Source organism: Galendromus occidentalis, unplaced genomic scaffold (genome assembly GCF_000255335.2).
Source record: "Galendromus occidentalis unplaced genomic scaffold, Mocc_1.1 scf7180000075399, whole genome shotgun sequence".
In the NCBI taxonomy this organism is placed as follows: Eukaryota; Metazoa; Arthropoda; class Arachnida; order Mesostigmata; family Phytoseiidae; genus Galendromus; species Galendromus occidentalis.
This window is the reverse complement of record NW_003803389.1, coordinates 351,662-377,844: the sequence shown is the minus strand read 5'-3', so window position 1 is coordinate 377,844 and position 26,183 is coordinate 351,662. Positions and strand designations below refer to the sequence as shown.

General features: G+C 51.2%; 4 protein-coding genes across 5 annotated transcripts in view; all 4 read left to right on the top strand.

The window, feature by feature from the left end:
- Positions 1–11: 11 nt before the first annotated feature.
- Positions 12–2,274, top strand: LOC100898149 (tRNA dimethylallyltransferase). Its single transcript, XM_003737161.2, has 8 exons — positions 12–174; positions 261–398; positions 494–706; positions 858–1,026; positions 1,113–1,310; positions 1,458–1,556; positions 1,703–1,927; positions 2,093–2,274. The coding sequence occupies exons 1-8, from the start codon at positions 25–27 to the stop codon at positions 2,272–2,274; spliced, it is 1,374 nt and encodes a 457-aa protein (XP_003737209.2). The 5' UTR covers positions 12–24.
- Positions 2,275–3,468: 1,194 nt separating this feature from the next.
- Positions 3,469–6,924, top strand: LOC100909285 (eukaryotic translation initiation factor 5A). 2 transcript variants are annotated; one of them, XM_003737157.1, is made up of 2 exons: positions 3,469–3,554; positions 4,784–6,924. In XM_003737157.1, the coding sequence occupies exon 2, from the start codon at positions 4,810–4,812 to the stop codon at positions 5,284–5,286; it is 477 nt and encodes a 158-aa protein (XP_003737205.1). In that variant the 5' UTR covers positions 3,469–3,554; positions 4,784–4,809; the 3' UTR covers positions 5,287–6,924. The 2 variants fall into 2 exon arrangements, with proteins under 2 accessions (XP_003737205.1, XP_003737206.1); XM_003737158.1 differs by having other exon boundaries at positions 3,498–3,523.
- Positions 6,925–11,366: 4,442 nt separating this feature from the next.
- LOC108865162 (uncharacterized) lies at positions 11,367–12,229 on the top strand. The gene is made up of 2 exons (XM_018641905.1): positions 11,367–11,372; positions 11,426–12,229. The coding sequence occupies exons 1-2, from the start codon at positions 11,367–11,369 to the stop codon at positions 12,227–12,229; spliced, it is 810 nt and encodes a 269-aa protein (XP_018497421.1).
- Positions 12,230–21,511: 9,282 nt separating this feature from the next.
- The window catches only part of LOC100909141 (glutamate receptor ionotropic, kainate 2), a 69,854-nt gene continuing 65,182 nt past the window's right edge, over positions 21,512–26,183 (top strand). Inside the window, exon 1 of the mRNA XM_018641935.1 lies at positions 21,512–21,694. Within this exon, the coding sequence (XP_018497451.1) occupies positions 21,625–21,694 (70 nt within the window). The 5' untranslated portion in view covers positions 21,512–21,624. The remainder of the gene's footprint in view (positions 21,695–26,183) is intronic.

The window sequence follows — 26,183 nt, the reverse complement described above, 5'->3', positions numbered from 1 at the left end:
GCTCGAACGCAGAGAACGCACCACATGATCGTTCGCTATCTGCGGAGACTTTTTAAATGCGCCAAGATGCCGGTGATTGTGATTCTTGGAGCTACGGGAGTGGGTAAATCTCAACTATCTATCGAAATAGCTTCGAGGTTCAAGGGTGAAGTAATCAGCGCCGATTCGATGCAAGTGAGTGACTCCATTCATACCGAATGTCCTGTGTTACGCTTCCGCGGCCCGGAATAAGCCGCATGATCGAGTTTCTCCGACCGCAGGTGTACAAAAATCTCGATGTCACGACGAATAAAGTAACGGCTGAGGAAATGGCCGGAGTGCCGCATCACATAATAGACTTCGTGGACCCAGTGGATTCGTTCACCGTGGTAGACTTCAGGAATCGCGCTCTGCCAATCGTGAGTTCGGGGGAGGCAGCGATGGTTCTTCTTTCGCTCAGAGGTGAATGGAACCGTACAGGTCAAGTCACACGTATGGTCTCGCCGTCTTCCAGGTGGAGCGTCTGCGGGAATCCGGAAAAATACCCGTGATCGTTGGCGGAACGAACTATTACATCGAGTCGATTCTATGGGACACGCTTGTCGATCCCGAAAGCATCCCAGGGAGCGACTTCGCGGCCTCGACGCAAATGTTTCCAGGATGCGATGAATCTTCAGAGAGTCTCCACGCGCGTCTGAAGGAAGTCGATCCCGAAAGAGCCAATGAGGTGCGACAAAGCTATTCTCGAGTTTCTGGAAGCTTCGATCATTTTTGAGGCACCGCTCGTCCCATAGATGCGATCGATCCGGAGAGAGACGAGATATTCGCTCATCTGACTCGAACAACTATCCTCATTGCTCGAATCTTCGTACCAACAGCTTCATCCTGGCGATCGACGGAAAGTCCTACGGAGTCTGGATATCTATGCTCGGAAGAAGAAACCACACAGCGAGTTCCTCAAGCAGCAAGCGAAAGCAGGCGGTCTCTTGGGCGGGCCATTGAGATACGATAAGGCATTAATGCTCTTGATAAAGAGCGATCAATCAGGTAGGAACCTGGATCCCCTCAGAGTATCAGTGAAGCCAGGAAGACATGAGGAAGAAAAATCATTGAATCCCCTACTGCTCTCGAAGTCTTGGAGGAACGGCTCGACGCGCGAGTGGATAAAATGATTGAGAGAGGCCTCATCAAGGAGATGTTGGACTTCCACAAGCAATTCAACGAGTCACGACCGAAGCATGATTACGAGCTGGGGATTTTCCAGTCAATCGGATTCAAGGAATTTCATAAATATCTAATCTCTTCTGATGAATTCCGGGAGTCAGAAAAAGGTGCGTGTGCGGCTTCTATGCATTGTCTCCAAACATGGAAGCTGCGAATCGAGCTCTCCCTCTCGTCAGCTGTCATCATGCGCTTTTGTTATTCACTGAATTTATTTGGGATTCGGGATGTGGAATTATTCAAGGTTTCAATCACAGGGAAAAAGGCGTTCCAAGCCAGTTTGTGGCTGATGAAGCAGCGCACCAAGAGATATTCCAAGGAACAGATGAAGTGGATAAGGAGAAGATTCCTGCAAGGTTATATGATGCGCACCATACATGTTGTTGTTCCTGTATCCTTCCCTTCCTTTAGACCAGGACCGAAATTCGATTGCCACCATCGATTTAGGTTTTTTCAGAGGTAGGTGAGACTTATTGCTTCATGCTTCCGAACGCTCTTTCAGCTCCCGGGAGAGGAGTACCTCCGGTCTACGAATTAGATGCGACCGATCTAGAGAGGTGGAATGAGAATGTCCGGGATGTCGCCCTCGAAATCGTGGAAGACTTCCTCAACAATGTCGAAACGCCGAGACACAAACCCGTCGAGATTCGAGAGGTCGAGAGGGAACCGGTTTCCCAACGCGTGTGCGAATGCGGGACGATTTGCATGAATCAAAGCTCATGGGAAGGTAACTACCGTTTGAAACAAACCTCTTCCGCGCATTTTTTCCCGGAGGGAATCGGATTTATTCTTAATACATATATAGCCTAAATCGGTCAAGATATTCTTGAGGCTGGAGAAAATCCGGTGCCAGGAATCTGTGGTTGAGTTATGAACGGTGGATCTCTTTCAGCTCACCTGAAGTCGAGACAACATCACAGAAAGAAGAAAAAGCTCGAAGAGCAGAAAAATTCGGATCCAGACGCGGGCCCGAAACGTCTGCGAGTCCTGAAAGAATCAAAGCAGAGCGGAGACGGAGAAAAGTCATCAGCAGATTTGAGCGAGCAGGTCAAGGAAGCTGGAAACTGCGCTTGACCACTTCATTGAGACTCTGGAACTCCCTGTCTCTCACAATGGCCGAATTTTCGCTCAATCAGCTCATTGAGATCGTGACATGCGATTTCCTGCCGAAATCCCATTGCCATCTAATGAAATTGGGAAATCCATCCATTATCGGAGTCTTTCATGAATCCGTCAAGTGTGCGGACCATCGAGCGTCACGCAAGGTATCGCTTCATCCATCCGGCATGAGAGATGCTCATTCACTCGCCGTCGGGAACTGATCATCCAGTCCCCGACCTGGGCTGTATTGCGATCCGCAACTCCTCAGGCCCGGGGAAAAATCAGCGGGGAGCTCAGAATTTGTGCGGAAGCTCATCGAGGAATACGAAACTGAGATGTACCGGGAACCCCCGGTTTTATTTTTACAATGGAGCGATCACCCTCATCGTTTACCCGTCTTGTGTCCATATTGGCTTTTCAGGTCCATCAGTCTATGGTCATTTTTTCGATCAAGATTACTGTGAACCCTTCGCCAAGGCTCATCCCGTTCTCTCTGGTGGGGAGAAGTCTGCGGCGAGAAGCTATGTGGGAAGCATGCATGAGAATACAGCGCCGTTTATTGGTCCCCTTTTCGGGCTCTGTCTACGGCATGGAATCGCTTCTTTGGGGGAATGAATCGTGTGCAGTCAACCCCCCGTCACACCAGAATCTGATAAAAGGGGGGGGGGGCGGTGAAAGCCGTGCCGCATGCTCGGCAAAGATCCACATCATTATTCGCGTCGGTCCTCGTCGTCTGCTCTGAGTTTTTTTCATCCTCTCCCTCTTGACGCGCGGAAATTATCTTCTATGGCAGACTCTAGACTCGATAAAATATAGGCAGCCCTCATCCGCATAAGATCCAGCACCGCTTCGGAGACTGGATATCCTGTTCGAATCCGCTCGAAGCGGCCCCTACGAGACTCGAATCGCCATCTTGCAGCGCACCCTTCCTACGAGCGATGAGCAGGATCTCCGTCGAAGTCTCCAAGCCGATTCCCACCGGGGTACGAATCTCGCTGCGGGACATCACAGAATCGAGTGTGATGGAAAATGGCAACGGATGTCAGCTACGGCTGTGTCGCACAATCCATTCCTACTCATGGGAGCCGCGCATTCAAAATTGGCGCGCGTTCAGAACAAGATGGCGCGTGCTTTTCGAATTGGGCGCCGCTGATTCGGGGCCTTAGCGAATCATCAGGCTTTTTGTTTACCACGAGGTTGGCGCTGCCGAAGCTTGACTGAGGTTCGTCTCTGCTTAAGTTCTTCCTTGTAAGGTACGTTCTGTTGCTTGGCAGCCCGTAGTTGACATGCACGTTTGAGTCGGCCGTTCCGAGGCGTATTTCATCGGTAATCATCAGGAACTACACCGGGACGATGATTAGATCTGGGTCGCCACATGGATGCTTCAGCTGCGATTCGTATCCGAATTCCTGGCCAGTGCTTATCCATTCGATGAGACGCCGATGCTGGTTGCACGAGCATGCGGTGCCGAATACCAAGCTTGAGTATCTCGGGGGAGCCTGGGTCTATGGGGCCGCAACTCCCGACTGCGTTGGTGGCAACGCCGGTGTGTTGAGTATCCCACGTCTCCTTCTGATATCGTGTTCCAGTCCATATACACAGAAACTACGGCTAATGGCGTCTCCTCGAAACGTGTCCCCCGAAGGAACGATCTAATGTCTCGCCTTAGATCGATCTCGACCGCTACCAGTCCATGATTCACAGTTCTACGACGACTGCCAACGTGGTCATTCCAATGTCTGCCATAGGTTGTTCCTACTCGCCTCCATGCTGTCGCTTCATTCCTGTCAAACACTACTTAGATGAGTTGGGCGTTGTGGTTATCGGTCCTCGTCACAGTTTTGGTGCGTCATCCCGGTCTTGCACCGACTCCGAGATCAAGTCTGTGTTCTCCATTTACGTATCGCGTTTTCCGACATGTCGCTTTCCGATTGTCCAATCTTCACGACGTTCGGAGCTGTGATACCTCGCCGTTCTCCTGACACCGTGGCTACATGCAGTCCCGTACGGTGACCCCGGCCGTGTGTGAATAGTGGATACCACCTTGAATAAGCTGATACAGTGTGGCATTTCTGACCTCTGCCACATGGACCCCAAATGAGAAGACTACGGTGTAATGATTGACCACCCGCTGATTTTGCGGTGATTGCTTATCCTCCGCGACGTCGAGTCCGGCTCTTGTTCTGCTCGCGCCGCGGGGAGGCCTTGCAAGGAGAAAACTATCTTGCTCTCCATGAATGAGGAGACTTCTCGACGAGGCTTTCTTCGCTTTCGAAGTCAGCGCTCTCGAATGCGAGTTCATCATCCTAATAGAAGACGCTCCTTCTGATCAGTGCCCCCCGGGAGAGCGATCCAGAGCGAAGCTCGCTGCGCTAAATGTATAATCTCTATATCAAGCGATGACGGTCGGCTCCTGCGATAAGCCCATATCCCTTCCTGGCTCACTCTGCCGATTTGGCTCACGCAGTGCATTTTGTTTCAGAATAATCTTCGACGCCACCGTCAGCCATGGAGGATCATGATGACCAACACTTCGACCAGGCCGTTTCCGGCGCGTCGACCACCTATCCGATGCAATGCTCGGCCCTGCGTAAGAACGGGTTCGTAATGCTCAAAGGCCGTCCTTGCAAAATTGTTGAAATGACTACCTCGAAGACCGGCAAGCACGGACACGCTAAGGTCCACCTTGTGGGTATCGACATCTTCACCTCGAAGAAGTACGAGGATCTGTGCCCATCGACGCACAACATCGACGTGCCGAACGTCAATCGCAGTGACTATCAACTGCTGGATATCTCCGACGACAACTTCGTGTCTCTCATGGACGACAAAGGAGATATCCGTGACGATCTCCGCATGCCGGCCGACGAAGAGCTGGCTAAGAAAATAACCGATGACCTCAAGAAGAGCGATGCCAACATCATCCTGACCGTGCTCTCCGCCGTCGGAGAAGAGGCCATCATTGCCTGCAAGAACTCTAACTAGAACGTCCAGCGTTATCAATCAACCCCCGTTGGAGATCCAATGTCCTTCAATTCCTGCAAGTCAAAGAATTAGTTGCACATTCGAGACAGAATTCCTTGATACAATCGCTAAATTTACCTTAAAATCGGATCATTGGGACAAACTCATTACGCTGGAGGGTCTGTCCTGATACTCTCAGTCGATCACGGGCTAGTTTTTTTCGAGCCATCAGCCCTGGGTGGGATGGGGGAAAACGTATGGGTTGATACGGTAGGCTGCATGACAGCTCACCGGGAAGATTCATATAGACACATGAAACGAAAAAAATACAAAAGTACGAACACCTTCAACAGAAGTAGGTGGCACAGATATATTTTTTTTACAAAAATAAAAGCATGGCCATCTCTGCTGTTGGGGCGACAATTCGATGAGTGCTTTTTTTGGCGACGGGTCTCGTGGATCAAAATCTGCTGCGACTCGGGGAAATAACGCTAGCTGGCTAAATAACGACCCTAGGAAGATTCTTTAGATCATAGGAGTTTCGATTTGAGCACTCGAGTGTTTTGGAAAGTCTGTTCACGAACCTCGGCCTGGCGTATCGCCAACGGCATCGTGAAACCTGTTCCAAGCTAGCTACTGTTAACCAGCCTGAACCGTCGAAAGTTATCGCAGCCGATCATGATGCTAGGAATTTGAATTCGAAATTCGATTTTGAAGAAGGATCGTGGTGCTGGTTTGATCAACCTGCTCTCCCGTCCTGCTAAGACTTCCAGTGATTCCGATGTGCCCGGAGGTCCGTGATTATCATGGCGAGCCCCGATGCTGGAATCTTGAGATCGATCAATCTCCCCAAGTCGAACCTCAGACCTCAGACCTACGATTCTTGGAAACGGTCAATTTGATGTGGGGCCTGCGAAAATTTGTTGGAGAATCGAAAAGCGATATTGAGCTCCGGGACAAAGCCGAGAGGTCGCACGGATTCGTACAGTTTATTATCGGACTGAAGAAAAATAATGTAGAGCTTGGCTATCATATAAACTCCAGATCAGTTCAAGCCAGGATTATGAGGATTGTGTTTGCAGTATGATAATCGGATTCTTGTTCCCAGCTTGTATGTGCGATTCATATGGCTCTAGGCGGGATATGTGCTGCCATTCGATTCAGGCTCCGCGACGTGCTAACCGCTATAACTGGCATGCTATTCTGAACAATAATGATAAGAATGATATTATTAATGATGATAATAATGTTGTATCCGTCAATACAAATATCATGAAAGGTGGTTGTCCATTGACGATGAAAGAAACAATGATATCGGATACGATCGGCCATGCGAATTGGGTTAGTAGGGAGGAACAGTGATTCCGTGGGATGTTTTGAAGAAACCGCGAAATCATTGATCTTCGAACGCTCGTCTGAGGAATTCAAATGGGAAATTGTTGTTCGGTACCAGCGAGTTGCATCGAGATATTCCTCCCATTTTCGAAGGATGGTTGGAGGGAGGAACACCTGATGTGGATAACAGTGTCGCACACTCTTTCGGAAAGTAGGATACTCTGACCTGAATGTATTGCGACCATTAATTTTGAGTATTTTCCGACTTCAATGTATCGCTGGACTGATTGATCTATTTGATATAAACTGTTCCCTTATTCCAACTCGACTTCGCAATCTATCCTCCGGTTTTCAGCCTGCACGGCCGTCGACTGAAAAGGGGTCGCTGGGCTGACGCAAAACACTCGACGCAGCTTCCCATAGTGAGCATAACTCGCGACGCAAAAACAGGATCGAGAAGGAAACTGCAGTACTTATGTGCCATACGGGGGCATATATACAAATATGCCCCCGGGTCGAAGGATTACGAGGATAGTCTCCAGATCAGTAGCCTTGCGAGGGTATCCGAGCTCCGCTGGGGCGTCTCGAAATCCAGTCTGTGAGTCGGAGAGGTCTATAGGAGGACAGGTCCCGGACTCTTTCCCCTCATACCTTGTTTCTCCATTCTACGATCCACTCCAAGGGATGCACTCCATGCCTCTCAGCGAATCCTTTGAAAATGCCGTCCGAATCGGGCCTCACGAGTGGATAGGAACTCGGCAGGACAGCCTTCTCTTGCTTTGTCTCGACAAACGGCTCGCCGACTAGCGAAGTGGGTTTCCAATCGGAAGACAGCTTTGAAAAAGTCGCTCATACCGGTCTTCCCGCACCTGTAGGTCGTTAGTCGCTTTGCAAGGGCACACAGTTCAAAGTTCATGTACTCGTTTGTCGCTCGTTATCTTCAGTCTGGGTCGATTCAGCTGCACAGTTTTGACCGAGTATCCTGCTAGCATTCGCAGGCGTTCGCACGTCTCACTCTTATGCGAGGTAGCTCCTCTGAATCTCGAGCAACGGCGATACGGGTATAATAAATCATGGGGAACAGGGAATTAGACTCCTGCCTCCGCTCCTCTGCATTTCCCCTCGCTAATCTCAAGATGAATCTTGTGTGACGCAAAGCCTCGAGGCTTCGTCCGGTCTACGCCGTCGGCTCCGTCGAGAACGTCTTCCTGAGAAAGAGCTCCGCCCACCCGCTCAATGGGGGCCCTGCGAAGTCGCGTACTATGTGAGAGGTGCACCTCGAGAGCACAAAATGAGCGGGATCTCGATTCTCTTCGCATCTTATCAGATCAGGGAGCCTGAAGATCATTAGGCTGTCAAATGATCTCCCGTGGAAATTCTCTCTCACGCAGAAGAGGCGCATTGGTTCATATACGACTCCGAACCATTCGAGCCCGAGCTCTTGTGAGTTTCAGATCTAACTCACATCAGAGATTCCTTTGGGTTCCCAGGAAGCCACGCGTCGCTACCGGTTCGTGCATCATTTATCTCTGGCAAGGGTCGTTTGCTAATTTGTACACGCTCGTATCCCCCGGATGCAATTTTTCTCCCTGCATGTTTGCGATCTGCTGAACAATTGCTGCATGAGTCACAAATGACCTTGGACAAAACTAACAAACGGAGTCTTCACGTGAGGTTCCGTACCGCCGATCCACGGAGGGCTTCCCGCTCGGAGCACATGAATATGAATGAATTGTACATTGCTTCAAGTGCGTGTGTTTCGAACTGAAGAAACAAGCAATGGCGTGGGCTGCATGTCGCGCTGATTGTTAGGGACGGGAATCGTTCATGAGGGGCGTTCCGGGATATCCTGTCGGAACGAAAACGTATTATGACATTGTCTCCAGAATACGACTCAATATATTCTAATCCACGATTTGTAATTCCTATTGCAGTTCGGAGAACCGACTAGAGCTGGGAATCCTCAGCGCCTCTCCCGAAGTCGCCTGTGATCGATGCCGTTCATTGCCGCAGCGAGCTGTCGCTCTGGGCCCCAGCTCGAAGCTCCCGCGAGAAAGAATCGCATTCCAGAGAGTGGATGATGTCTTTCTGGTGCCCGGATATCGATTTCATACTCTGTATTTCTCCATGCTCCGCTACGAGGCTGGAATTTCTCCGGAAAGAACTTCGGTACTTTTGGGAATCCCACTCCCAAGGTTTCCCACTCACCTGGGCGAGATCGAAGCCTGCGTCATGGTCATGAATCATGAGCGGGAGTATTTGTGGGAATCGTACGGCTGATCATTGCATCCTGGAGAGAACTCTCGAAAAGGAGCAGAAGACCGGGAGCCTTCCCCGCACGGAATCCCCCGCTCGTCAGAAAATCGAAGACGTGACAAGAGATCCAATTGCGAATTGGGTGGCAAGACTCGCAATGACCTCGTCTACTTATTGAGCGGAACGGAAGGAGAACATAAATTACTCACGCTCTGCGTATCATCCGCCGTATGGCCTTCTCGGGGCAAGTCTCAACGATACTTCTTCCACTTCGCGATGCAGAGCAATAACGAGCGCTCGGGGCAGATGCATCCAACGCAATAAACAACAGCAACAAAATAGCCTTCGTTCCTCTCGCCCAGTGTCGTATGCATCCCAATACGACGTTGGTCACTCCGAGTCGCCGAGCGTATGGCTCGATTACTCGTACAGAAAAATATAAGGGTCACATTCCTGTCAGGAAATTATGCATTGGCCATTGGCCTTAGTTAGGAAAGACTCACGGGGAGATTCGCGGATCGCTGGGATTAGCTCATCGACGTAACATGGAGAAAGTTCGTGGCGAATGGAAGGCTCAAAAACCAACAACGCCTGATCGCCCTTGCGAAGCGTGTCGGGTGGAGAATTGAAACTATAATTCTATGTGGGCCCACGCTTCCATTCATCTTGAGAAGAAGCAAAGACGGAATGGGTGACACCGTCGGCTCTTTGCGCCCCATGCGGTCAGATTGATTACTTTCACAGACAGCCTGCCGACCGCGGTGCTTGTCACTCCCGGGCGTCAACATCGCGGCTAAATTCTGTGGAGCGTTGAAATTTACAGCGCGGTGCGAAATCCGAGATAAGACAGCCGACTTGGAAACTTCACCAGAAGAGTACGAGTGGTCGAGATGGTCTCGCGAGATTGTCTCTCGGAGGAGGGACGACGACTCCTGGAATCGGGCTACGATAGCTCAAGCATCAAAGCGATTCCAGGACAACGGATCGAGAATATAAACGCTCCAGCGGTAGGCGGGAGCGGAGAGACAATTCGGATATAGGTCTTCCGGCATAGCCGCTCACAAATTGTGCAAAATTCGACTCATGCCTTAATTGTGGGGACCAGACCCTCCGAAGCCCGCAGATGGCCCGCTAAGAGGAAATGAGTTGTGAAGCGACTTGAGGGCCCTCCTCACACAAAAACGAGACGAAGAGCTAAGCACCCACACTGAAAGTGAGATTAGGGCAATTAGTGCGCCTGCGCTTTTTCAGATAGCGACTTCCATCCGGTCCCAGAACACGCTCAAATGTCTCTGTTGCGAAGCGGACGGGAAAACTTGAAATCTGTCTCTCGGTTTGTCGTTGCAGTTACAGCTGCGAGTGAAATCGTCGTCACGGACTCTATCGCTCTCACGGGTGATTCATCGAAGTCTCCCATGAATTATTTAACGGTGCAACTTCTCCTCGAGCAACTCAGTCTCCTGTCCGCGTGCGATGCATTAATCGAACGAGCTCTACTCAGATATGAACTAGTCTCCGAAGATGACGAGCTTCTCGAGTCGACGAGCGTGCCGACATCTATGCCCAGACTCCTCTCGAGCCGGGAATGAGATCCACGAGACGCGGAGCGACATCTCGTACACATATTCATTCTGCTCCGAATCCGAAGCTCTCTCAAAACTCTGAGCGTTAAAAATGCCTGCCTGTAGAACTACTCCCGCGGCTCCGAGCGCCGCCGTCCCCGAAGCTGAGACGGCAGTAATTTCAACTTTCTTTTCGACGCATGAGATATCTTCCATCGGCTGGGGAAAGTCCGATCAACAAGAGTCCAGCCATTGGCCTCTTTTGCAATGTCTATTCACGCAGAGATCGAGACTGGCCTCTGGTCGAGACTACCTACTCACGGAATACAGCGAGCGCTTAGGTTTCCCCGTAGAAACTCCACGACAACTATTCACTCCGAGTTTCCCTGTCCCGTGGCGTAGCTTCTCTAATCCTCAAGTGTGGACGACCCCCGCACGGGACCGTGGTTTCGGAAAATGTTGCGGCTGCTCCTGACGGCTGCGCTTAGCGCAGTCACAGTGGCTATGGCGGCGACGGCGACCGCGGCGTGGTCAGCCACTGGAAAGGCTGAGAATCATACGCGCCGATACACCGCTAGCAAGTATACCATCACCACCCTCGAGTCTCCTTGACGTTAGCTGTAGTGGGATCATCATCAGCTATATAAAGGGAACGTCTAGAAACAAAGCATTCATTGTTGAGCTCGACTAACACGATGGTACGTTTTCTGTTACCGGATACCGCAATCGAGTAGGCTGTGACTCTGTCGAGGAACTTACGTGCACTGTGATTCCGCGGTCGCATTTTTGTGATCGCATTGCGAGTGGTTATTTGTCCCCGTTCCCCAAGTGCACCGATAGAAACTCCGATCGAGTGCAACATATTCCATCTCGGCTGTCTCCGAGTCGCGTGCGCGAGTACAATCCATCCTTGACCGCCCCCGCATGCGGGGAACGAAAGCGTTAAAAATGCATGTTTGAAGCCCTGAACGTTGCGAGATAAACGTTAATCCGTTTTCTGATTCCAGCTCCCTTTCGCTGTTCTCTCCTCCGTCGCCTTGCTGACCGCGGGTCAGCAAGTGAGATCCTTCTACTCTGGACCCGTCGCTTCATATTCGAACGAGTACAACTTGGGTCCGGCTCAGCAGTATGCCCCCGTCCAGAGTCAGCGTTACGCCCCCGACCAAGCTCAGCAATACGCTCCGATCCAGCAACCGCAGTCCCCAGAGCCGTATGCGTACCGAGCCGTTCCACAGCGACGCTTCGAGCCCGTGCAGCAAGTCCGGGCGCTACCCGCCGCCGTTCCGGTGGTTTCGGCTCAGCCCGCATTCCGCGCCGATCGAAACTACCCGACCGTTTCAGCGCGTTACCCAACGAATTCGATCTCGTCCGTGAGGACAACTCTGCAACCTGTCGCCGGGAACGTGGCTGTTCCGGCTTATCCAGTAGCAGCCGGAGTACGTCTCGGCGGGGTTCGTGGAGCCGCGCTTGAAGATCGCATCAATTATCCTCCGACTCCGTACGCCTTCGAGTACTCGGTCCAGGACGGCGAAGGCGGACACAGCAGGCAGGAACGAGGTGACGGCAACGGACGCGTCACAGGGAGTTACACAATTCAACTCGCAGACGGTCGTAGTCGAATCGTAGAATATATTGCCGATGAGGGAGGCTACAGAGCCAATATCAGAACGAACGAATTCGGCACCGAGAGTCAGAGTCCTGCGGATGTCGGCCTTCAATCGTCAGCTATTCCAGCTCGAGAAGCCACCCTCATCGGAGAACGGGACAGCCGTTTCAGGCAATTCGGTCCCTCAACCCACAAGAAAGCCTGAGGTTCTCCCTCCTTACGCCAATGTATTCAAGCACAGTTTCTATTTGAAGCTCACTATTTAAGAGAAATAAAAATATCTCTCCGAGACCGATCTCGGAATCCTCATATGTATCTCTAGCTCGTTCCTCACCGCCTTAGACTTCAGAAGTCGCTTCGGATGGTCCTGTGTTCACATAGGGTGTGTTCCGAATAAGCACTTCCTCCGTAGACATTTTCAGCGTGGAATTAAAATGTAGTCTCGGTGTCAGTTTATGTTCTCATGGAGTCGGTGCTGTCTCATTTCGTATTCAAGTGCATATTGCGATTAAGCCTTCAACGGGAGACAGGCACGAGAACGAATCTCCAGGGAGCTCTGAGTGAGGGAACGATCCTGGGAGCCAATTCTCCAGCGGAAGACGACTGGGACCCTCTCGGTTTCTTTTTCAGGAGCGACTCTGATACGCTGCTGAGACACAAGGGAAAAATCAGTAGGTATCCCGAATGCTCCACACAGCAAGGGGAGCATGAGTCGGGAGACGTTTCTACTTCAGCCTTATCGCTGGAATCCACATCAACCTCAGGAATGGTCCGACGAACCCATGATCTGCGTGAATTCTGTTCGAACAATGGATGCCAATTCAGATGAACCTGTTTCTGAGGGCGAAATCTTACGGATTTCCGTCGGACTGAGAATACGTGAACGTTGACTTCATTCTCTCTTGAAACGAATGTTCGATCCGGGGGACGTCGTGTTATCGAGTACACCTGGATGAGTGAATCCACTGCGGACCTACCGCGGTGGATGCAGCTCGTCAGCGTCCTTAGACGACGACCGATCTATGGACATGGAATCCTAACCGATCCCAGTCTGGTGATGGAGGTTTCAGTAGGAATCTCAGAACGGATAATGCCGGAACATCGATCAGATCCCTGTCCCGAAACCGGAGGCAGAAGACGGCCGCCATATTTCTCAGCACTCGACATTTGATTCCCTTATGTCTCTCAGCTATCCCCGATCCCTTCGTTTTCAGCCCTTTTACGGGGCTCCGAACGCCCGGGCCTCGTTCCCCAACGAACAAGGAAGCCTAACGATGCTGCGCATCTCCTGAATCCTTATTGAAACAGGTCAGCGAGGCTGACCAACAAGCCATCGATTTTCACTCTCGGGGAGATAACCATCCCCGTCGGGAATCCGCTCCTTGAAATATCCTCCCATCGGAGTTCCGTGGAAACCCCTCCAGCTGGTGAGATACAGGAAGCTCAACTGAATGCAGAATACATATGTATATCTGGTCGCTGACCGTACCTCAGCGACAACTGAGCAAGCACAGCATTCGTGGGGAGTACCAGGACCATCATCCGAATACAACTACTCGGGAGGGCGATCCGCAAAGCATGTAAGACATCCTGCAAAAACCCTCGTTCGCCCGCCAAAAGTTCTGTATGCATTCACACAAGCGTTGGGCGATGCAACGACGACGTCTACCGGCTACAAGGAAAACACCCGACAGCTCGCGGAGACCAAAAATATATGTTTCTTCATTCCTCCATAAGTCTCCTCGGACGATCCGAATGCGGCTACTGACCGAGCAGACACAGATCCCGTCGTTTCGAGCTGTATTTCGAATCGCGAAACTTCAAACCATCCATCTAATATTGGTAGTTCCGATCGCTCAGAATTGCTGCTCGAGGTCCGGGTACCGCGCTGGAGAACAATTGAACCGCAGCGGGGCTCTGGCTCTCGGTGCCAGCCTCGTTGGTGTCAACTTTGGCTCGGAAACCGCCTTCGTCAGCTGTATATTGAACGAGCCTCCGACGTCCATCGGGCAGCGAAAAAGAGTAGGCTCCGTTGACTCGGCCTGATCCATCGCCTGCGATCATGATTATACCCGTACCGTAGATGTACGTCAATCAAAAAACATACCATCCCAAAACGGTTTTGATCAGCACTTTTCGCTAATATAATCGACATCAACACTCCCGCCTAGAACAGGAGGTATCCACGTCCTCGATCATACCACTCTCTCGACGTTCCTGGGAGCCATCCAATCCGTTCACGGCATACTCGAATGAATAGGGTTGAGCGGCGAAGCGCTCGTAGGCCGTTTGCCTCGGAGCCACTGGGTAGTAGTCGCGGCCGCTCGAGATCGAAGAGGTCCGCCTAAACGGGATCTGTCGTACCGTATTTCTCGCGTAAACGGATTGGGCACTTTGGCGATAAGGATCGCTGAGCCTGGAAATCCTGTAGAGGTTTGAGCGAATCAAATTATTTAAGAGGGAAATCGAGGAGTTGCGTCTCGATCGAAAGAATCTGCTTGCATGCATGTCCTCAACGCTGTCTTGATTTTAATTAACAGAGTCTCCATGTAGCTACCTCTGGTAACGAGGATACGGATAAGCAGCCTGTCGATGGCGAGGGTAATACGAGCCGTGATCATAATGTCCGTCGTCTACGTGCCTGTGGAGGCTGTCGAAGCGCTCATAATGATCGCGTTCCCTGGAACCCATAGGATTCTATTATAACAGGATTTACTTGTTAGCAACCGGTGTGCAAATCTCGCTGAACTCTAGAATCGAGTGATTACTCAAGCGCCAATCCTTGAGCTCTGTAAGGCAGTGGTTTCCAAACTAAGTTCCGCGGGCTGTTTTCGGGACTCCGCATAAACCAAACGGGGAGCCCTGGGGTTCCGCCGGGCGTTTTCTGCGGCTTCGACAGGGAGCTCTCCAGCTCCCCCCGTGCTTGAAAATATCTATATGATGTCTCCCAACTAATGCTCCAAGCTCATTCTCAGAGATACATGAGTTTTCCACCTCAAAATCCGCGCTAACAAGACTCGATGATACGGAGCAGCCCGTGCACTTAGTTTGAAGAGCGCCAACCATCGACCTGAGAGTGCATGGGATGCGATTGAATTGTTTTGTGCTAAAACAATATTTTGCGGGCTTGACTACACAATAAAGTTTCAGATTCTGACTATGAGCTCGTGTCTCTGCGAGCGGTAATTTTCGAACTACATTGCGACCAAAAACAAGTATCGGAACAATTTAGATGCCGGTCTGTCACTGTCAGGAAAGACACCAAACTTCGCTGAGATTTTGTACGGATGCCAGATTCATCCGTCGCATTGAAAGGAATCTTCGTCAAGGAATAGTTGTAGGAGCCTAAGTTCGAAAGGTGTACCTATCATGCAGCTGCTCATAAATATCGGAGCTTCAGAGCTACTTGTGGTTGGAGGTGTTTTCCGATAGCTAGGGCCTCATTTCAGCGACCAGTCAGAGGAATTCGTATATTTAGTCCGCTAGGGGTTCCGCGGCTTATCCCAGGGGCAGTAGGAGTTCCGCGCGGAAAATAGTTAGGGAACCACTGCTGTAAGGCATGCATGTGGAGCGGTAGAGCGTCTAATCGGATCCAGACCCAGACTCGAGTTCGGAACAGTTTCGAGTGAACGGAACGGAGTTTGAATCCGGATAGAATTTCGTTACTTCCTGTCTGAGGACGAATCTGCCGACGAGTTCAGTTCCAAAGGAGATTTCGGAATTCGACGCAGAGATTGAGGATTCCGAATATTTGTCGAGGTGTCCTCCGTCGACGCCACACCATGCGTTTCATAAACGCTCTCACAGGACGGAAACTCGGACGAGAGATACTTCCGCCGTCTTCGGGACTACCAAGGTCAGAAATCGAAGTCGTGATCACCCATGGGACCTCGCCAGGAGCCTGGCGGTCGCTCTGGAGGGGTCATCCGTCGGAGTTAGGACCAGATAGAGCGACTCTGCGATATAGTATTGATATCGAGATGAAGATAAGTAGTTGATGGAAGAGATAGACCGAACTCGACCGAAGAAGCCTGGGATGGGAGTCTCTCTCGAGCGGTCCTCCACGCTTTTCCCGCAACGAATTCGGCTCCAGCGAAAACACAATTACGGCCGGTGGCTCGCATATCATCTATGATGCTTCTACTTTCTCTCCGTGAGGCAGCATATAAACTCGTACTTCACCGCGAAATTGACGACAGAGCAAACTAGCCAACTACTCTCTGAGAATCGCTCAGCTGCTACCGGGAGCGAGGATGATGGAAAGACAAAACCTACCTGGGATAGTTCCGATATCCAACTGAATCATATTCCGTGGCGTAGGTCGCATAAGGACTGGAGAAAGAACTCCGCACTTGAGCATGCACTGAGAGGCTCAGCGAGACGATGAACAGGATCGGAAAATGCTGAAAAGCACAGACCACTCATCGATGTTCACCATTGTTATACTGCAAATACATTCCGAGTCGAATGTTCATGAATGTACATGGATTGTCTCCCAGAATGAGTATCCTGTCCATGGTAATGATTTATTTCTCAGAAACTACGGTTCGTGACATGTTGCAGAAAACGGTCAGCTGCCAGTCACTGTGAGCACGTGGGTGTTGGAACTTCTGCGACACGCTGACCCGCATGTTCCTAAACCTATCAACCAGAACGTCACTCGGAACCAGCAGGTGTATTTCAATGAGAGGATTACCCAAGACTCGAGCTCTGATCCAAATGTCTCAAGAAGCCGGTCTCTTTGATCTAGCCGCGGGAAGGTTCTTCTCGGTTGCAACGAGGAATTGGTTCTCAGTTGCCCGTTCGCCGCGTGCCTTCGCAACATTGGGGCCAGATGTGTATTGGAGCTGAGCTCCGCACTCACCATTGTTTGAGACCGTGCGTCGAAGTTTCGGTGGTCTCCCCGACGCGCATCTTTTTATACCGTGCAACTCTCACTCACACCGTGCCGAATCACTCGCTGGCAATGCACGGCTCGACGAACCCGGCCGGCGTCTCCAGAGCTCATCATTTTCAACCACTGCATCATCTTTGAGATAGAACAATATTAATTTTCTGAAAAGACCGATCCCACTCATTCGTCTTCATCTGTCCGTCGGCATGGTCTAACTGCTCTAGGAGGATTTTAATCAAGGTGAAAAAATTCCGAATTCCGACGGTTATCCCGCGATGAGGGCGGCGATGTCCCGAGTCCGAGTGATGACAGCGTCCTTCGGCTTCTCGACTAATCTTGCGCTGAAATTTTGGCGAAGGGAGGAGTCGGGCCAGCTATTAATGACCGCTTCCGACTGGTTTGCGGACAGTGTCGAAACTTCGGTCTACCTGGTCGGGCATCGGCCTGTGCTCTTGAAATGAATACATAGTCTCTAGCTCCGTCTTTGTCGAACTCTCGCTGAAAGATCCAGATCTACTTGCGAACATGGGTGCCGCGTCGTCAAGGTCAAAACAACCGGCGAGCGTCGCGTCTTCGTGCGCTTATTGTTCAGAAACTGCCACGGGCAGCGGGGTGCAATGCCATCCGGGAGCCGCCATTTTCTTGTATTCGGTAAAATTTATTCCGATGCTCCTCTTACTCAGTCAGAGGAATTCTCTACGCTGCGCTCATAAAACAACCACCTTAGCACAGCGTAGTCGCCGCATTAATGATCATTTCCATTATCTCGTCCGAGTCATGCACGAGGATCCCAGAACTCCGCGTGTCGAGTTGATAGTTTGGGAAAACTAATCACGAGCGAATAATCCGTCCAAGAGAATTAGAAAACTCACGAATACAAAGAATATTCACGATCGCAAAGAGCAGGCAGTCAGTCACAGTCGGAGAATTCGTGGACCGATCCCGGCAATCCATGGAACTGTTTGGAGAAAAATCTCATTTTGATCAAACCCTCGATCCGTCTCGGCGGAATCTTGCACACGCATTCCCATCGACGTCCGCGTGACTGCACAACTTCGACACGCGGGGATTGCGTGACGTGCTCCGTGAAGACTTGGTTCAATAACGGGTAGTTTGCCGAACTCAATCTGCTGCCGGGGAGATTGATTGCCCCGGGGAACTTTGGATAAACCGATCGATCTCTGTATCTGTTAAACAGAGAAGAGAGCTAGGAATCTCTGAACTTTGTCCTCGGATACCCAGCATTGGAGATGGCGGTCTTCCACACACCGAAAGCCACAAAGTCTCCTCCGGCTCTCCCGCCGCGAAAGTACTCCTGCTGGAAGACGGCGAATAAATTAGAGGTGTTCTACCGCCGAGCTCCAGAGTCGTTCCCTGTGCCTTCTTTTCTCATTTGCTCTGACGCTCTACCGAGATCAAGCTGCAACACCAACCGGAACCTGATGGAGCGAAAGTAGTCCATCGGAAATCGGAAGTGCAGGCGTCCCGGAATGCGAGTCCAGCGTCCATCCGCATCCGAATTCCGCACTTGATTCTGTGCCCTATGAAAGCCCTATCGGAGGCCGTCCGATGCTTGGGCGGTCAGTCGGCGGCGGCGGCTTGACATACCTAGTCGAATTTGATTCAAGTCAGACTCGATATAAATCGCCCCGACTGGACTTCTGACTTGACATTCGGATGGCAAGAAGAGACAGGAAGATCCAATTTGGCCTGTAAGGGAGTGGAGACCCAGAGTGACTCACGCTGGATATTGTTCTTCTTTCGCTCTGCGCCGACTCGTCTCGGATTTCGGTCTATTCCGACCGGAATTATATCCGCCGCCAGAAGAGAATACTTCGGTAGGTACTCCAAAACTCGATAAGAGTTCGACATGAGCGAGAGCCATCCAGCGGAACCGTTCTTTCGACCGAGATACAATGCAGGCCGCGGACTGCTGCAAATTCCACCGAAAATTGCCGTGAAATATTTACAGTCTCAGCGGTTCCCCCCTCCTCCCCCGAACATCCGGTGTCTGAGCTCAGGTTTAGGAACCACCGAGCATGTGTTCCTCAATCATCTCCTGCCGATGACTTGAGGACCTCCAGGTGACAGTTAGCAATAGGTGAGTCCGAAGTCAGCTCTGGTATCGGATCAATATCCAGGTGCTTGTGGTAAGTACTTAATGCGAGACTTTCTTCCCTGGCGACCCGTCACACCCCGCACGATGTGTCCAACTTGAGATGTATCGGAGCATTCACCACACCGAAGTTCGTCGCATCCTCTACCGACCGCATAACAGAATGGATTCTACACATCAACCATCCCGCGAGAAAAAGTGAAAGATGGGGCCTGCATCTCGCTACCGACCCTCAGGACGAAGCGACCTGGAATACGTGCGTCTCTCTAGGATTACGGACGAGAGACCACATCGAGCTATCAGGCGAATCCGGAAGCCTTTCTCTTTGCCGGCCTCTCGGTTCCGAAAGATAACACCGATGCTCTCACCGCGAATCAACGCGCAAGGCATTGTTTCGCTCGGGTCCCATTCGGCCTCCCCCAAACGTGTGAGGTCCTTTGATTAGTTTGTTGGTCCCTCTCCCGCTGCTTTAAATAGTAGATCGGGGAGTTTGCAGAATAGATCGATCTCTCATGCGGCTCCTGACGAGCTTTCAAATATGGATTTGAGATTCAATAGGCAATGCTTTATCTCGTCTCGTTTTATGCCTGAATGAATTATTTCTCAGCGCCTGACAAAAATAACGAGCACGTGCTGCTCACTCGAGCTCTCCGATATCGGACCGTTTCAGGGGAGACCATCCCCCTACGGTGGTGATGCGTATTCATTTTCCGATCCGTGCGCGATCCTACAGAAAGTGACGAAGGATGAGGGGTCCGATGTGAATTCGCCGCGCGGATAAGCATTCAGATTCGATTCAGAACCTTAATCCGGACGGTAAAGCGCCTTCCCTTTCAGGGATGCCGATCGAGGCCAAACACCACGGAGATCCCACACGCAAATTCATCTCCCGAGTCGTATTCAGGTTTCGGGGCTAAATAGCACGCGGGGAGGTCTCTGAAACACCGAACCGTGGTCTCAAGGTAGTCGACGATCCCGCAGCTTCTTCTGTATGGCACCAAAGCCTTGTGAAAACCAGTCGAGCTTTTGTCGACTCCGTCTCGTGCTCGTTCTTGAGAAGAGTAAGTGGAGTCTGCGAAGGCAGAAGTGACAGCGTAAGCCGAGAGCTTAGTCGAGATGGTGTCGACGGCAGACAGAGCTCTATTTTTTCTCGGAGAGTGCGATTTTGAATAACGGACCAATATTGAGCAGAAGCTAGAAGTCGATACGTCCGTGCGGGGGAGCCCTCCGAAAACACATGAATTTCAACATCGTCGAGAACAAATAGGGATGGTCCCAGTCAGGGACCTAGCCTCCTGTTCAATCGATCTTCCTTTCCGAAAGTCTCGCGAGTAGAATATTCACTCCAAAATTGAAACGTTGTTGCTTGCGATCGCAGAAGTCTCTCGTTAATGCTGTGGAAACGATTGTTTATGTCGCAGTTTGTGCGAGGACGACTCGCTGGCTTTCGCAGCATGGATCTTCGCAGCACCCCCGCGCTGTTCCCTCTACTGGAGTCTGTCGCCAGAAGAGGGGAGGAACATTCACGAGGACCAGCGGCCCTAGAATTACGGCCTCCAAAATTATTGCCTCCGGAGCCGACAGCACGGCGCACGCTCTGCGAGTTGTCGGACTTTGACAGGCTCATATTTTGTGAGGCCTATTTTTTGACGACTCGCACTTCAGAGGTGACAGGAAACGTCATTAGTCATTACCGTCGGACGAACACGTCGGCGCATTATCAGCGCTGACGTGCATGCCCCGCGTTTATCCCAGTGAAAAGCGGTACCGTACAACATTCGGATGAAAAAAGAGCTGACGAATTGCACGTAATCTTGTTCCAACATTGACCTCGCAAAAACGTTCCGTCTCCGCGACGTTGTGACTATCGAGGTGAATTTCCGAGGGAGATGGATCCATCAATACTCAGAAGTGTTTCTTTCCCCTTTTGACATGAGAAGTGCCAATAGAGAATGAATTCATCCCCAGAGGAATGGGAAGGGACACGACAGGTCTTGTCAGAGACATTCGTGTTACGATACAATCGCCATCATCTAGTGAAAGTTGTATCAGAGAGGGTCTCTTTCACAGCGGATAGAATGGAACTTATTAGCGCATCCCCATGTTCAAAGTGTCCCGCCGGGTGCCATTCAGGAAAACTCGGGAAGATGGCGGAGGTTTCAGGAGCAGGGCGGAGCCTGATCTCCATCTTCAAGTCATCCTCCTGGAGTTTCGATAGGCCTAATCGGTGTTCATCAAGCGCTTTCGCAGAACTCCGATGTCGCCCCAGTCCCCATTTCGAGGCGGACCTGCCATGGCTTCAGGACATTCCGATGGGCATGAACCAGAGCTCGGGCACTGAATAATTCGGCTCGAAAAACAAGGAGTCTCGCGTGGTCTGCTCCGCAAAACTCCAGGCAGTGGCGCTCCGGTCGAGTATCCTTCTTGTTGTCAGGACAACTGCTAGCTCAGGAGTCGATCACGGCGCCCTCTCGTAGCCCCATCCTCCCCTCTTTTTGCAATGGCTGCACATGTAGTCCTTTTAGTTTGTTTCTAACTTCTGTGCACTCCAGGCGACTCATTTCGCGTCTCAGCCGTGCCGCAAGGTACCATGAGGCGACTAGCAGCGCCAGTATTGGTGCTCGCCTTTATAGGCGTCGCTATCGCAGACATCAAAATAGGTGAGTGTCAAGCCTAACGTTGACTGTCAGACAACTTGACGGAATAGTCAATGAAAATGCCGCTCAATCTGTATCTGTCGGTGTCCGTCGGTTTTCCTGCACCGAACACGTCCAACCCATGGTCCCCTTCACTGCTATGGGGCTGATCAATCAAAACAGGCTCTAAATCGTTCCCTCATCCCTTCCGCCATTGGACCTGTTGTTCAGAAAGCAGCCTATCGCGGAACGATACACGTCTTATGTTGAGGCAAACGCTAGAAACACGAATTCCGGTCATGCTGCTATGACAGTCCCGAGTCAGAAATGGACTAGAAGTGATTCCGCGCTTTTCATTGATACAATGTGGTGTCCCCCCAATGGCAGCCTGCGGCATGTCTCTGCTGATTAACAAAGCTTCGGAGCAGCTCCGAAGAGAAGGTTTTCGCGGGTTATGGGACACTTTCGTCAGATCCGCGATTGTCTTCAGTCGCCGGTTTTCTGTCGTCCGCGATGGTCGTAAGGTCTCGTCCGGAGGTCGGAAATCGCACGGAGGAGTTTACGCTTCAGTTCTCGAGTTTTCCCGGTTTTTCCTCGTTTTTCCGCCTGCCGCGCGAGAGAGACCAGATCCCATGTACCGGAGAAGGATCATAGGACTTCAGTCTCGGTGATCCTCGAGTGGAATAGTCTCCATACGTACATGTTCCCTCACTGTTTCCGAAATCGAAAACTTCAATTCGGCGAAGCGGCACAGGCGATAAGAAGGAGATATTGCTTCGGACCAACTGTAACATCGCAGTGTCGCCGGGACCGCTGTACCTCTTGAGGACGGCAGCGCATTGAAAAACTTCCCGAATCACAGAGAAACGGGACACGATCGACTCCTCGATGCTCGAGTTTCCCTTTCGGAGATTTTTCGTCGACGCTGTTCCCCCAGTTTGAGGTACAGTCAAATTACTATCACTATCAGTCGGTCATCAATGCCCTCGACCGCAGGAATATCCAAGTACCTACGCGGAGCAGCGCATTCTAGCCGATCCGATCGAGATCGCGACTGCTCCACAGAAATGTCAAATGATTCGGGATCCGTATTTTCATTTTCCCGATCAAGGCTCGTGGATATTCTGTATCCCCTGTTGAAACACAATTCCGTGATGGGTTTTCGATAAACACGAGCAGAACCATCGCTTTTGAGAAGTCTTTGCCTCTGCTGGAATGCGCAAATACAAAAGAGCGCCGAGGACAGAGGTAAAGGTCTAACAATGGCTCCACAGGGCACAAAAGGTGAAGATAGCTGAAAGGAAAATCCCCTAGTGAGATATGAAAGAATGTCGGGGTGTCGTCGATGGGACCGTGCGATTGCCGTCGTCGCCCTAAGAGACAAACCATGAATTGAACGGCTCATCGGCACGTTTGCCTAATGGTTAGCTTGGGGAACACAACTTGCGTTTGATCGGAGGTCTTGCGAACGCGGATTCATCGGACGGTGCTCGTCTCGTGACTGAAAGCGGAAGCGCCAACGCTCATCTCTGATATCGATACCGAGATGCGGCTTTCATCGATCCCTCCGAGTTGGTTTTTCGTCCTAAAAAGGTTTTCCTATACTGTTAATCGCGCGATTCATCGTTGAGTACTCTCCAAACTGATCTATAATGAGGCATCGCTCCGAGTCTCTTTCTTTTCTCATCGAGGTCGTCACGGGGCCTACGAGGCGATCACTGACCGGGAAAAAAGCTCTCATCAACTGTCTTCAGAAAAGATCTCGGGTCAAGGCCGGTCCCCTTATCCGCCAAGTTTTGGTTCCGACGGGCATCTCACGATCCGTTCTCTTTGTCATCGCGGAAGTTGGGATTTCCGCTCTCTCGGAACCGAGTTCGGTCCTCGCAGCAGTCATCTCCCTCCTCAGTACTTTGGAGAGTCGGCGGCACAATACGAGAATGCATGATGGATTGGATTGTCTTGAATACGCTCGGTTCAATACTCTCACGAAGAGTATGGATATCGTAGGTACATTTATCGCTTTCATAAATCAAACCAACTCCGCCACGGAGCGAAAAAATGAGTTCCGTTCTCGCCAGCAAGATCTCGGTCCGGTCTCCTGGTTGAAATAGAGAAGGATAAGCCCAATGGGAATACCCACTACTCCGTAGTCGGGGGCGATAATTGATCTGTTGAAGAGTAAACATGCGGACTTTTCTCCGGGTGTCGCATCCAACGAGAAGAGCCGAATTATCGGAGCTGTCGAGCAGCCAATAAAACTGTCGCATGGAGCAGTGAGACGAGTCCATGAGACAGATAGGAATTCCTTTCTCAGAGAGCGGAACGGAAATTCCGCCTCGAACTGTCTGATCCGTGATTTCTCACTCACTTCATTTACTAGGTTGTGCTCGTCGTTTGTTACGCGCGGACCCTGGCATCTAGCCGCGATGCCGACAGGTTATTTCTCCTGACGAGAACTTCTCGTAGCACTTGTTCCGCTTTCAGAGGCTCCGAGCTTCTAGATCGCAATTTACGCAATGCTCTACCTAGCTACCATCGATGTTTCGTCGTTGTTCCCCGCCTCGGCCCGGAATCGTAACAACTGTTCTTCTCGGAAACATCGAAAGAGCACGAAATCGAAGCTCCGAAGTGAGTGTAATCGGAGACACAATCGAAAGCCCTATCAATTAAGGAGCTCAAGGTCGTAGGGACTCGAAACCTTCCCGATCGATGCGCCGAAGTGTACAACTTGCTCTGATATCAAATTTCTCTCCCCGGAAATCTTTCTGCCGTGGTCCGGTACGCGAACCTCGATCGCCTGGTCGCAATGATCTGCGAAAGCAGGGCTGCGAATGAGTCCGGCAGGCAGCGATACCAAGACCGACACGGTGCTTGTGGTTTTTCACTGGATGGTCACTACAACGACTGCTGGAAAGCCTGGGTCTCTTGATTACCGAGCCCAAACAATACTCCAGAGCCGAAACCCGAGCAGGGATTGCAGGGTCGGCGCTTGCATGTTCAGGCGATGCCTTCCTGTGAGGATGTAGATATCGTTGCTCGGCTTCCGATTCCATGAAATTCCATGGGAGTCATATCCTCCTGGAGATTCAACGGGGGAGGGCGAACCGAATTTCGACTGGGCCGGAATTGAATGTCCCCGGTATCACCCTCACGGGACTCTGCCTCTTGGGAGGGATCCAGAAAACATATCGACCCGGTTCGATAACGCCGGTACCTGCGAGTTCTCGACCACATGGACCCTGCCGACGGAAACCCTCACGGAAATCCTATTGGGAACCCTGACGGGAATTCTGACGGAGACCCTGACGGGAATCCTCGTGAGAATCCTCACGGGAACCCTGGCGGAAATCTTCACGGAAACCCTGACGGGAATCCTGACGGAAACCCTGACGGAAATTCTGACGGAAACCCTGACGGGGATCCTGACGGAAACCCTGACGGGAATCCTCACGGAGAACCTGACGGAGAACCCGATGGGAACCCTGCCAGGAGTTCTCACGGCAACTCCCACGGGAAGCCTGACAGGAACCCTCATCGTAATATCGACGACCGCTCGAGTAGCTTCGACTCACCAAGCCGAGCTGAATTTAATAGTTCACTGCATGGGGGCTTCATCAGAGTTACGAGTGGAGGGCGTATGTTGGAGGTTTCCAGAGAATTGAGGGTTTCAAGTTGAAACGTTCAATTGCTCGGAAAACCATTAGTAGCAGACCAGCTTTTGTCTCTGTTCTCTCTTAAGCCTGACTCTAGAAAGGTCAGAATAGTTTTCATTGAATTTGTGGAACGCAGGGATCACGTGAGCCAGGGCTGCATTGGATACGTTGACCATTTGGCCCAGTCCCGCGACGGTCCACCATTCAATAGGATGGCATAATAACGGCGGAGATAGGCCGAACTCGTATTTATCGGTATTTCCTGTCTGTTTCCTGATCGCGTTGTGCGCCAGTTTACGGCTTCCCATAAGTCTGCCGGCAACGAAACGAACCAATGATCAGGTCATAAAAACTCCAGCATCAAGCGAATGTTCGACGATCTCGCGTTGCTGCCAGATCTCTGTAAAAGTTATACGGTCGAGTCGAACATCAACATCTTCAAGGTTTTGAAATTTTACCATAATTCTCCAAGCGTGCACGTTCGTTTCCGATCGCCTGATCGACAAGTCCCGTGACATTCCGGTGCCGCTGGCTCCTCTCTGACAAGCGGTGGGCCGAGAATCAACTTGGCAACACCTCGAGAGCGATTTGCCGTCCCGAGAGGTTCTCAGCATCTGTACCTGTACCCCAGGGTATTGCGAGTTGCAAGCCTCTCTCTCCTCCAGTCACGGGATCGCTCACCGAATCGACGGGATCGCCGTCTATTCCTCGCGATGCTCAATCGATCATTGAAGTTGAGCGTCGGACTGCGTCTTCATTCAAATGCTCACTCTGAGGCGGATGCCTAGTCGGTGGAGCGGCTCAGCGAGACACGCCACCTCATTAAAAATAAAGTCCTCTGAATTCTTCAGCGGCTCGAA